Genomic DNA, 11,978 nt, shown 5'->3' with positions numbered 1-11,978 from the left:
GATTGTGTGCATTGTTTTGTGTTAGCACATGGCCATGTGCTCGCTTGTCTATTAGTCAGACCCTGCCCATCTTGTTACCAGCTGATTTTGTTAATTTGCCTCACCTGTCCTCCTCGTTTTGGTCTTTGTCTGCTCCTCTATTTATTCTCCCAGTCTGCTTTTCACTCTTGTTGATATGCTTCTTGTGTTAAATGATGTTTGATTCCTTTGTGTATTTCTGCCTGGTTTGGGGTTGTTTTTTTTATTTGAAATGACGGATTACTTGTTTATTCCAGTCCAGCAGGCTGTTATTTAGGCTCTGTTCACATTTTTTTTCTTTATTTTTGCTCTTAATAATGTTTTAGATAATGATTAATGTTTTTTTGTTGATCTGTGTTCAGGTTGAGTCCTTGCACCTGACCAAATGAATTAGCCAAGTGAACTTAGCAGGCAACAACCTAAGATGGCAGCTTATCTTCACCCAGCTCCATAGGTGAGCGCTTCGCTGAGTGATGCACAGCCAGTTAAACAGCTCTTCATGTGCTTCCCATCAGAACTTGTTCCCAGACTCCTCATGATGAGGCATGTAAACTGTGCATTGCATAAGCTTGTATGAATTTTTTTTTTTTTTTTTTTTTTTTTTTACTGGGGGACTTAACATTTCCTCTGCAGATTTGGGGTGTCTTTATTTTAAATTCTCTATTCCTGTTTCATCTTCTCAGCTCCCCTCTTCAGTGCCCTGCCAACAGCTCAAACCACTGAGTTTACCCCCAAGCGGAGGAGGGATTCTACTGCTTTCTGGAATCCAGTGGTCCTGGTGGACTTGGACCATTCTGAGGTTGTTCCTGAACTGATGTACCCTGATGTCCCAGAGCCAACCACTCTCCCAGTTATGTCACACAGGCTGTCACAGAGTCCCCTGTTAAGCCATTAAGGTCCCAGAGCTCTTCCAGTTACAGACAAGGTGGTTATTCTGGAGTCAACCACTTGCCATGCCCATAGAGTCCCTGCCATAGAGTCCCTGCCATAGAGTCCCTGCCATAGAGTCCCTGCCATAGAGTCCCTGCCATAGAGTCCCTGCCATAGAGTCCCTGCCATAGAGTCCCTGCCATAGAGTCCCTGCCATAGAGTCCCTGCCATAGAGTCCCTGCCATAGAGTCCCTGCCATAGAGTCCCTGCCATAGAGTCCCTGCCATAGAGTCCCTGCCATAGAGTCCCTGCCATAGAGTCCCTGCCATAGAGTCCCTGCCATAGAGTCCCTGCCATAGAGTCCCTGCCATAGAGTCCCTGCCATAGAGTCCCTGCCATAGAGTCCCTGCCATAGAGTCCCTGCCATAGAGTCCCTGCCATAGAGTCCCTGCCATAGAGTCCCTGCCATAGAGTCCCTGCCATAGAGTCCCTGCCATAGAGTCCCTGCCATAGAGTCCCTGCCATAGAGTCCCTGCCATAGAGTCCCTGCCATAGAGTCCCTGCCATAGAGTCCCTGCCATAGAGTCCCTGCCATAGAGTCCCTGCCATAGAGTCCCTGCCATAGAGTCCCTGCCATAGAGTCCCTGCCATAGAGTCCCTGCCATAGAGTCCCTGCCATAGAGTCCCTGCCATAGAGTCCCTGCCATAGAGTCCCTGCCATAGAGTCCCTGCCATAGAGTCCCTGCCATAGAGTCCCTGCCATAGAGTCCCTGCCATAGAGTCCCTGCCATAGAGTCCCTGCCATAGAGTCCCTGCCATAGAGTCCCTGCCATAGAGTCCCTGCCATAGAGTCCCTGCCATAGAGTCCCTGCCATAGAGTCCCTGCCATAGAGTCCCTGCCATAGAGTCCCTGCCATAGAGTCCCTGCCATAGAGTCCCTGCCATAGAGTCCCTGCCATAGAGTCCCTGCCATAGAGTCCCTGCCATAGAGTCCCTGCCATAGAGTCCCTGCCATAGAGTCCCTGCCATAGAGTCCCTGCCATAGAGTCCCTGCCATAGAGTCCCTGCCATAGAGTCCCTGCCATAGAGTCCCTGCCATAGAGTCCCTGCCATAGAGTCCCTGCCATAGAGTCCCTGCCATAGAGTCCCTGCCATAGAGTCCCTGCCATAGAGTCCCTGCCATAGAGTCCCTGCCATAGAGTCCCTGCCATAGAGTCCCTGCCATAGAGTCCCTGCCATAGAGTCCCTGCCATAGAGTCCCTGCCATAGAGTCCCTGCCATAGAGTCCCTGCCATAGAGTCCCTGCCATAGAGTCCCTGCCATAGAGTCCCTGCCATAGAGTCCCTGCCCATATTTACTGTGGTTGCAGTTTTGTCAATTCGGATTATTATTGTCCTTGTCTGTCTTGTATTTTGTTTTTCTCGTTTTGTATTTAGTTTGTTTATTGACTGTGCATTGTTGTGTTAATACATGGCCAAATGCTCGCTTGTCAATTAATCTGACCCTGTTCATTTAGTTAATTTGCCTCACCTGTCCTCATTTTGTTCTTTGTCTGCTCATCTATTCTTCTAGTGTGCTTTTGTCTCTTGCTGAATCATTTCTCATGTTATGCAATTGGTTACTGTATGTTCTGCCTGCTTTGCTTTTTTTTTTTTTCTTTTTTTTTAAACTGAAGTTGACTCTTACCTTACCATGAATTGTTTATTAGCCCTTTAGACTGTTACCAGGGTTTTTTTTTTTTTTCTCTCTCTCTCTTTTTGAGCTAAAGTTTATTTTATCGCTTATCTGCATCTGGATTGTCCTCACACTTGACAATAGATTATAGTAATATTGTACATGTTAAGGTTTTATTTGTTTTTGCAGTATTAACTGGTTAGTTTAACTCAAAAAGATTTCAACGTCAGGATCTAAATCTATTTTAAATCAAGTTTGATATTTAAATTTTAATTTTAATATTTTCTATTATTCTAAGCTTAATTTGTAATTAAAGAGAAGTACTCCATACAACCAAAGAGAATAAACAAAAATCAGAAACCCTAGATGACTTGAAAGTTATCATCATGGAGTGAAAAAAATCCTGTTAACCTGTAACTTTCTATTTAAAAAAATAATATATATCTAGTTAAAATAGAAAAGCAATTTGTGAAGTGCCAGGATGTTATTTTAGTTATTTAGCATAATATATTTTTTTCAGCTAACTTAAAAACTGAATTATTAATGTATTATTAAATATACTGCTGGATGTATAACAATCTGCAACAGTATCCCTGAAACTTGGATGTCATGTATTTTTAAATGTATATAGTTATTTGAGGTTTGGAGGTTCGTCTGACTGAGAACAATGATAAAAGATTGGAGTAAGCCGAAGAACAGCGAGTCAGTGAATTTATTAGAGCACCAATTAGGGCAATTTAAATATATAAACTTAACGTTCTTCAATAACAATTAAGATGTAGGCCTACCTTTGTGTGACATTTAACACACCAACATAATTGTAAATACTCAAGCTATTTTTAAAAGAATATTGTATTTAACGTACTTTTTGCCTCAGTATTTTAAGAAACGTAGAGGAAAAACAAGTAAGATGTCGATGTGTAACAATTACGCTCAACAACGACAAATGACTTTCAAAATAACAACCAGTCAGGTACTCGTGTTAAAATAAGAGACTGACAAACTGAACATGAAAGTTACATTGTCTTGCTATAATGCATTTCAATTTCTTACCTTAGTCAAAAAAAGTCAGAAAAATATGACCTAAATTTCAAAAGATCTTCGTGTTTGTGCTCTGGTGTATACTCTTGTAATATAGCGCCATCTAGTGATGATGTTTCACATGTAGCACGTGGGACCCAGCATGACCATCCTGTTTTGAGCGAATGGTAAAAGGCATTTACATCGGGTGGGAGGTTCTGTAAGGATCCAAATAAACCTAAAAATTACTAATATATTAGTTTTTTTATTACACTTTTTACTGGAAAGTAGGCCTACTGTTTATTAATTTAATTGCACGTTTATTAACTTTTGAGGTATTTTTTATTTAATGCACTCTAATCCATTTGGTATGTTTATTAGTATTTTTATAATGGTTTATTTATTGATTTATTTGAACCCTAAATAAATTATAATTTTGCATGAATAGTTTTATAATTACAATTTGATGTTCAAGCTTATTCCTTTCATAATTTTGTATGTTTATTGATTTATAGATCATTACATATTTGATTATTTATTTTAGTCTTACTTTTGATTTGATTACATTATTTAATTATTTTTTGTATATTAATACTTTCAAAATAATTGAAGACCCCTTAAAAATAATATAAAAGCACACATCAAATTTTTTTATGAGTTACTGATTGTGTTGAATTATAGAATTTTTTTATTTTGTGAAATGTTAGGATATTACTGACTTCAGAGAGCATTAAGCTCTCATAAGCTGAGCCCAAATTCAGACAAGATTTCCAGCTAGATTTTAAAACCTTTGTTTCTTATCTTTAATATAATGATTTGTTAAAATAAGTATAGTAGGCCTTGTTTTGATATCTAAGCTATTCAATGGACGTGCTATGCTTCCTTATTTTGCCAAAGAAACATAAGTATTATTAAATACTTACATTAAAAGTTGTTGTTTGTTGTCAAATTGTGGACTGTAATTTTGAAGTGAGAACTGTCGCAAATACTTTTTCACGAAAGCATGTGTTTACGACAGCGCCCCTGCTTCTGGGCTCAGGAAACCCTTGTGCGGCCTTTCCGAACAGCGCTCGGTATCTGAAAGGTGCGTCTGCAAGTCCTTCTCCATAGTGCAGTCAATTAAAGATTAATTTCATCTCAAAGTAAACGTTATCTATTCTGTCTTTGTTTCAGAATCATGCCGGCTAAAGGTCCCCTACAGTCTGTCCAGGTTTTTGGACGTAAAGTGAGTAAATTCAGACATCAATGTTTCTCATGTGCTCGCGCACGGCGCTGATGAGGCACTCAAGTTAGCCGGCTATGCTAACAGCAATATGCGACTGTAAACCACTGTGGTTTTGTGCATGCTCAGAAATAAACTGAACAAACGCACATAACCCTTAGTAACTACAAACAAGGTTATGTGCTTTTACGCCGCGTAAATGTATATAATAGGCCATGATTCTCTAGATCGCAAGTGATGGGGTTTTGTATTGACAATTGCTGTTTTTTGACACGTGGGACAGTTAAATTCTTACATCCAGAGATTTATAGAATAAAAATTGACCTTGAACTTTATCTAGATATTTTCTGTACTTGCTTATTTGGTTAATATAGATGTGTTGTATGTCTTGCTAACTGTTAGCTTGTATCGTTACTTGTGTGTAATGTTAGCAGTAGTTTGCTTCCTCTGTAGTGTCATCAACTATGTGCTAGCTCTTAAATAGTCATTTTGGTATAATGGAACGAATGGTTTTAATGCAACAAATTCTAACGTTACAGGTATATTTAAAAGTTCTAATTAACGTTAGCTTTTAACTCATTTGTAATTCCCCATGCTGCTAAATGTGGACATACACCTAAATGTATTGCACTTTTAACAATACATGAACAGATAATAAGTGTGCCTAGCATTAAGTGTTTTCAGATGCTTAATTAAAAAGTGAGGCCATAGAAGATATTGATACTGCTCATTTGTAGTCTCTGGTGTCATAACATCTGAGTTTTCTTCTTTTTCTGTTATTAAATACTTTAATTGTACAATGTATTCTTTTTTTTTGTTTTTTCAAAAAAAGTGGCTGTAATTTTTTGGTTAACAAATAGATTGTTTTCTATGGTTTTGAAATCTAACAATGTGTTGGCTGATCCATTTTTTTCTGTCAACAGAAAACAGCTACTGCTGTCGCCCACTGCAAGAGGGGAAATGGGCTTATTAAAGTCAACGGAAGACCCCTTGAGATGATTGAGCCCGTCACTCTGCAGTACAAGGTATGTTTGTCACAAAGATGGAGTGCTTTTTGAGCGGTTAGATCACCCAAAATCGCCAATTCTATTATCACCCATTCTCATATCGTTTCAAACCCATGCAAAAAAAAATAAAAAATTATCTTCAGAACATAAATTTTGGATACATGGGATAAAATCTGAGCAGTCGCGTCCTCCGTAGACAGCAATGGTCCTGACTAAATTATACTATAAAGTTTACTTAAACGAAATTAAAAAAAAAAAAAAGACATTTTCTAATAAATTCCAGCCACAACCAAGTTATTTTTTAGTTATTTTTGGCAGTTCGAAACAGTCCACCTAAGCAAGCTTTTTACAGGAGTTCATTTTGGTCCTAAACACCTTTGAATTTTCATTGGTCAGATGATTTTGCAATCAATGACTGTTTTCTAGAACCTTGGCGTGCTTCATATTCTCACTGTTTATAGTCAGACAGGAGTTAACATCTAGCACAACATGAGAATAGCTTGGCAAAAGACGAGAAGCTCATCAGCATCATGCCATATCTGACAAAGTTCTAAACATGTTTCCATTTAGTGTCGTGTGTGGCAAGTATAAAACAATGTGACACTTCTAGTGAAGAAAGCTGTTTGCTACATGTTCATGAAACTGTTGTCCTCTCTCATCTGCAGTTGTGTTTAGCATTACACTTAAGCAGTGAGATGCATTTAAAATTCCACTTATTTCTGCACAGTGGTGTCAAGTTTTGAAAACACTGTACTGTCATTTCAAACTTCTTTAATGGCCTTAAAGACTAAAAAATATTTTGTTGGCCATTCCCAAAGCGCACCATGTTTTTTCAGTGGTTTAATCAGAATTTTATAAAGCTAAGATAATCATTTTCTGCGCACAAAACAAAATTAAGTTTAATCAAACGGTTTCTTCTCATATATATATATATATATATATATATATATATATATATATATATACACACACACACACACACATATGTGTGTGTATACACACACACATACAGGTATTTATTAAAGTTCTGATTGGGAGGTACTGTCCGATTCCGATCGAGTCTGAAACTACGTGATCAGGCTCTATTTCCTATCACATGATCAGATCTGGACATCCTTAGTATAGGTTGGATGTTTACAAACACTGCACAGATGTTTACCCCAGATGTCCCCGCAAAGTATCTGAGGTATATATCAGCAGCGCTATCAAGTGTGACGCTTATGAAGAGCATGCAGCTATCATGAACGTGCACTATATACTGACACAGAGAAGAAACTTTGATAAAGATGTTTTTTTTTAAAAGTTGTAAATTATAAGGGTTGTAAAGCAAGATAACCCACAATTTAAGCCTAGGATTAATTATTTCAAGTGTGTAAAGCCCTACTGAAATCAAGCTTTTGTTCTTTGAAAAAGCTTCATCTTTCACAGCCTTTGATATTGCTTATGAAAGTATTAATGTCAGATTTATGGAAAATTATCTGCATTTTAACTCCTTGATCCAATTAGTATAGCTGGTCACAGATTTATTTATTAATCAAACTCTCCAATTATGTGGTTCAACTCGCAAATCCCCAGCCTTTTCTTAATGACTAACAGCTCTCCAGAGGGGACATTCAACAGGGAATAACTTTTGTCCTATGAAATTGAAGTGTTTTAATATTTTTTAGTCTTTTGTACTTTGTAAACTTTCAACCTCAATCATTGCAACAACAGCTTTGTTTTCAAAAAATACCTGCGTTTGTTTTTTTGAAATTAAATTTATCTACACTTGTTTATGAACTTTTTGACGGAGTTTGGTTTATTGCTGTTTCAGAATTTGGATTATTACATTTCCCACATTTTTATTGTGCACTTTGGGTATCCTGGAGAGATTGTCCATCTGCTAACAAGCTGTTTATTTTTATTAAAGCTGCTGGAGCCTCTTCTGCTGCTGGGTAAGGAGCGCTTCGCTGGCGTGGACATCAGAGTCCGTGTGAAGGGTGGTGGACACGTCGCTCAGGTCTACGGTGAGTGATCTTGGAAGGCATTTGTTCTGTACTTAATATTAGCATGAATTTAGCTTCTCCAAGACCAAAGTGTAAAAAAATACCTGTACTGAAATTAACATGTTTTATTCCTCTTCTAGCCATCCGTCAGGCCATCTCCAAAGCCCTGGTTGCCTATTATCAGAAATGTAAGTGTTATCACTTTATTGTCATCAGCAAATTAAGAAATGTACGAGGTTATTAAATGACTCTCAATTTTTCTCTTCTGTCAGATGTGGATGAGGCCTCCAAGAAAGAGATCAAGGATATCTTAATTCAGTACGACAGGACCCTGCTGGTTGCTGATCCCCGCCGCTGCGAGTCCAAGAAGTTTGGTGGACCTGGAGCTCGTGCTCGCTACCAGAAATCCTACCGTTAAAATCTCTCTGTACATTTTCATATAATAAATTTAAAGGGGGAAAACATGCTGTAGTCTTGTTGTTTTTATTAAAACTACTTGTAGTTTTGAGTTTATTTACTGCAGAAAAGCGCTAAACTGTCGTTCAATTATTTGTGTACCAAATATTTTTAAGGCAAATTTAGAATAAGATTTAATTTGGTGACATTGTGTGTGTAAAGATCACAGAGCAGTCCCAAGTCACTCAGTTGTTATTTAAAAAATCTATACATGCTCTCTATACTTCAAAACACTGGTGTTTACTCCTTTTTCAGTAGGAAATGAATCATTTGAAACACATTTAGTATAGCCTCTTGTTATATTGATTTTAATAAGCACAAGCATAGATTAAGCATCTGTTCTTTTGTATTATAACACTTGGTAGTTTGGTGTAGACCACAATATTGGATATCTCATTTTTGACTCATTGGCTGTGAAAGAAGAGATATGAAAAATCTGCAAACTTGATTAAATGCAGACAATATTTCTTCTAGACAGAAATAGCCTTGATTGCTGACATGGCAATCAATAAAAGTACATTACATCACATTCTAGAACAAATGTATGCTAATAGCTGTGATGTGATTTTGATTTTTACAATGCTAGGATATACTAAGATAATTAATTGGAGGTTTATACAACAACCTTTAGAAAAAAGTTTTGGTTTGGTTCAGATTTTTCTAGTAAAATATTCAGAAGAATGATATAAAAAGCAGCTACTGATGAGGTCAAAATGTACCATGGTATTTCCATTCAATATATCTTTTTTGTTCAATAGATGAAAAAGGAACAAGTGCAGAGTAAATGACTGTTTGAATGAACTACCCCTTTACAATAAGTGGGATGGGTTTTTTTTAATACAAGAGGGCAGTAGTCCGATTTTGGTGGTGTGTTTGAATTAGAAAGTTTAGTTGGATATTAAAATGAGATTTTCCTGTACCATAATCCAATTCATTTAGTAAAAGTTAAATAATAACGAAAATAAGTAGTCATTGATTGCTTCTCCACTTAATCTAAATCTAAACCAGTACAATGAATATTTTGAAGAATTTTGGAAACAGCAGATCTAAACGCACACAAACGTTTCTTGAGCAAAAGTTGGTAGCTAAGATGCTAATTAGCACTGCTGATGGGTGGTTTCTTACCGTCGTAAACCCAGGGAAACAGTTTAAATGCTTTATAGTACCAGTAATGCTTGGTTTTTTTTTGTGTACTATATCAATGTCTAAAATGTATTTTGTGTCCAAGAGAAAAAGTAGAACTACTTGAGGGTGAGTGAATGATACGTAGCCAATTTTCATTTAGGGGTGAACCCTTAAAGAGCAATTATTTTTGGCAGTGTTTAACTTGAGGTAAACATTTGAGGTAGCGTAATTATCTGAACAGCCTGTCGTAAAACTAAAATTTTGCTGATAATATGTTTTGTAAATGTGCTGCCTTACATTAATGAGATTATAAGTAATGCGTAAATACATCCACCAGAGGGAGCCAGACCGGTGTAGGCCTTTGTTGAAGAGTTTTACGCTGTTGTATCCCAAAAATAATTGAGGTTAGTCAGAGACGCCTTCAGTCAGATGATGACATAACACCTGAAATTTCCAGAAAGACAAGGAAAACATCAGTGTAATCTCAAGGGAGGAAACGTCACAGTAATCACATACAGATTTAAAAAGGTATGCATTCATGTTTTGTTGGTTTTAATCCCCACATTACATCCTACGTGTGATTCATCAGCTGATCTGTTCTGTATCTGTGACAGGCACACGTACTCTGGCTGAGGTAAGACAGAAAAGCTAATGAAGTAAGAGTGCTGCTGATGCTCAGTCGGATCTGATTCACTGATGCTAAATGGCTGGTATTGATCCATTACTGGCAGTGATGATCACCAAGTGGATGCAGATGGTGGAGAGAGCAGCTCTCAGGTCTTTTCTCTAATGTTCATCCTGCTGCTTTGGCTGAGGAGGATTCTAGCATTGCATTACTGCCCGATTCATGGAGATGAAATCTGCTGTTTGTCCTGAGGAATGGGATTGTGAACATGGAGTAAGGAAATGCACATGTTTAAATCTACAGTGTAAAGAACAGTTTCTCCTTAATTTCTAAAGTTCAATTATATTCCAGTTTTTCTCAGTCGCTTTGGTGCATTTCTCACTACACTATTTACATTTGCACAACAGTTAATGCATTTCTCAAAACAATTAGTGCAAACTGCAAAACCTAGCTGATAACCTGCAAAAGCGCGTTACATGCTCAATATGGATAGTTCATTCCTCAAAAGCAAGTATTCATGTCAATCAAATGGTCAGTATCGTCAAAATGAAAAGTCCTGACACCATTGTTTATGAACAAGATAGTCAAATGGCTTAGTCATGTTTTCATTATGACAGTTTACACTGTACATTTTTTCAATGCAAAAAAAGTCAGATTTTGGTGACACTTCCTGAAAATGCTCAAGACAGCACTATAGACTATTTGCACAGCTATTTGAAAACTACAGTAAAGTGAGATCACTGCATTGAGTGAGTTATCTGAGTACAAGACACTAAATATGTATCTTTCACATTTTTACTGCGTTTGCTCTTTGCAATCCTAATTTACTCACAGCATTGTGCAAAAGAATAAACACACCCTTATTTACAACAAACATAAACTCCCTTTAGGTAGAGCTGTGCACAACTGTACACAATAGTGCAGTACATATTGGAACTGAGCCTACAACATACACAGGTCTGTATATCATTCATCAAATTGTTTAATTTGAAAGACATTTTCAGGAAAATAAAGATGTAAATTTGTTTTATAAAATTAGTTTGACAAATTTTGACAACTAGTTCACCATTTTTGTATGTAATGACTCAAGTAATGAAATGAGGACTATTACTTTTATATAGAATGACTATTCAGCATTCACAAGTTTACTTCATTTTGACTGACATGACAGAAGCAAATGATAATGTTATAAATAGCAGAGAGTTGTATGAAAGCAATTTATGCTTGTCCAAAAGCATTCACAATTTGATGAAAAGAATGAGAAACTGCTACTAGGATGTGCACAAATGACTAATTGTTTTGAGAAATGCATTAACTGTTGTGCAAATGTAAATAGTGTAGTGAGAAATGCACCAAAGCGACTGAGAAAAACTGTAACTTTACAAGTCATTTCAACTTGAATTTCAATTAAACTAACTTAAAACATCAAGTTACAACTAGTGTAATTTACGAAATGAAGTTTAAACCTGATAACTTACTAAAAAAAGTTAAAGTGACATAAAAACATATTAAATCATGACTTTTTATCGTATCGTGTTTTTCTTTTACAGTGTATAGACCACATCTGCTATGATCAGAATAAAAATGATCTAATACTGTGATTGATTTACTATATTTGTGCATAACAGAACACTTTAAAGGAAATGAAGTCTTAACTAATTAAGCAGGAAGTGTGCACATAAGATCTTGACAAAATGTGTCACCATGTTTTAAAAAGAAAACCTAGAAAAAAAATATAATTCAGTGGTTCTAATTATGTCAATAATATTAAAATGTTTTATTTTAAGGGGATCAGGTCCCAGTGGTATAAAATAATGATGATGATGATGATGATAATAATTAGCCCTTATGTAATGTTGGGGATTATTTCACACACTCTGGGGTGATTTTGAGTCTTAATTTGGTCATAATTTGTTCTGGGTTTCAGCTAGCAGAATGATTTTTGGTGACAAATCTTATTTGAACCATATTTTGTG

The 11,978-nt window shown here is 36.7% G+C and overlaps 2 protein-coding genes and 1 long non-coding RNA gene across 18 annotated transcripts in view; 2 read left to right on the top strand and 1 right to left on the bottom strand.

Annotated features, from left to right (window-relative positions):
• myf6 (myogenic factor 6) overlaps window positions 1-4,666 on the bottom strand; it is a 69,893-nt gene extending 65,227 nt beyond the window's left edge. For 2 of the 11 annotated variants that reach the window (XM_087246359.1, XM_087246364.1), the window contains exon 1: window positions 3,616-3,754. The gene's annotated coding sequence lies outside the window, so the exon portion shown is untranslated. Of the gene's footprint in view, window positions 1-3,615; window positions 3,812-4,505 lie in introns of those variants that run through there. The other 9 variants (XM_087246356.1, XM_087246358.1, XM_087246363.1 and 6 more) reach the window with 9 other exon arrangements.
• Window positions 4,639-8,260, top strand: rps16 (ribosomal protein S16). The gene is made up of 6 exons (NM_001076732.2): window positions 4,639-4,666; window positions 4,756-4,807; window positions 5,728-5,829; window positions 7,721-7,817; window positions 7,937-7,984; window positions 8,069-8,260. Exons 2-6 carry the CDS (start codon window positions 4,760-4,762, stop codon window positions 8,212-8,214), a joined length of 441 nt encoding a protein of 146 aa, NP_001070200.1. The 5' UTR covers window positions 4,639-4,666; window positions 4,756-4,759; the 3' UTR covers window positions 8,215-8,260.
• Window positions 8,261-9,115: 855 nt separating this feature from the next.
• The window catches only part of LOC137491398 (uncharacterized), a 56,291-nt gene continuing 53,428 nt past the window's right edge, over window positions 9,116-11,978 (top strand). For 4 of the 6 annotated variants that reach the window (XR_015483179.1, XR_015483177.1, XR_015483176.1 and 1 more), the window contains exons 1-4: window positions 9,142-9,503; window positions 9,715-9,905; window positions 9,992-10,011; window positions 10,109-10,275. This is a non-coding gene — a long non-coding RNA (uncharacterized LOC137491398). Of the gene's footprint in view, window positions 9,504-9,714; window positions 9,906-9,991; window positions 10,012-10,108; window positions 10,276-11,978 lie in introns of all 6 variants that reach the window. The other 2 variants (XR_015483175.1, XR_015483174.1) reach the window with 2 other exon arrangements.

The sequence above is a fragment of the Danio rerio genome, chromosome 4 (assembly GCF_052040795.2).
Source record: "Danio rerio strain M-AB ecotype USA chromosome 4, GRCz13ab, whole genome shotgun sequence".
In the NCBI taxonomy this organism is placed as follows: domain Eukaryota; kingdom Metazoa; phylum Chordata; class Actinopteri; order Cypriniformes; family Danionidae; genus Danio; species Danio rerio.
The sequence above is the reverse complement of the archived record's forward strand: the minus strand, read 5'-3'. Positions and strand labels throughout refer to the sequence as shown.

Coding starts and splice junctions, on each gene's coding strand:
- rps16 (NM_001076732.2), top strand. CDS start 4,760: ATGCCGGCTAAAGGTCCCCTACAGTCTGTCCAGGTTTTTGGACGTAAA. Junction 4,808..5,727: donor TCCAGGTTTTTGGACGTAAA/GTGAGTAAATTC, acceptor TTCTGTCAACAG/AAAACAGCTACTGCTGTCGC. Junction 5,830..7,720: donor CCGTCACTCTGCAGTACAAG/GTATGTTTGTCA, acceptor TTTTTATTAAAG/CTGCTGGAGCCTCTTCTGCT.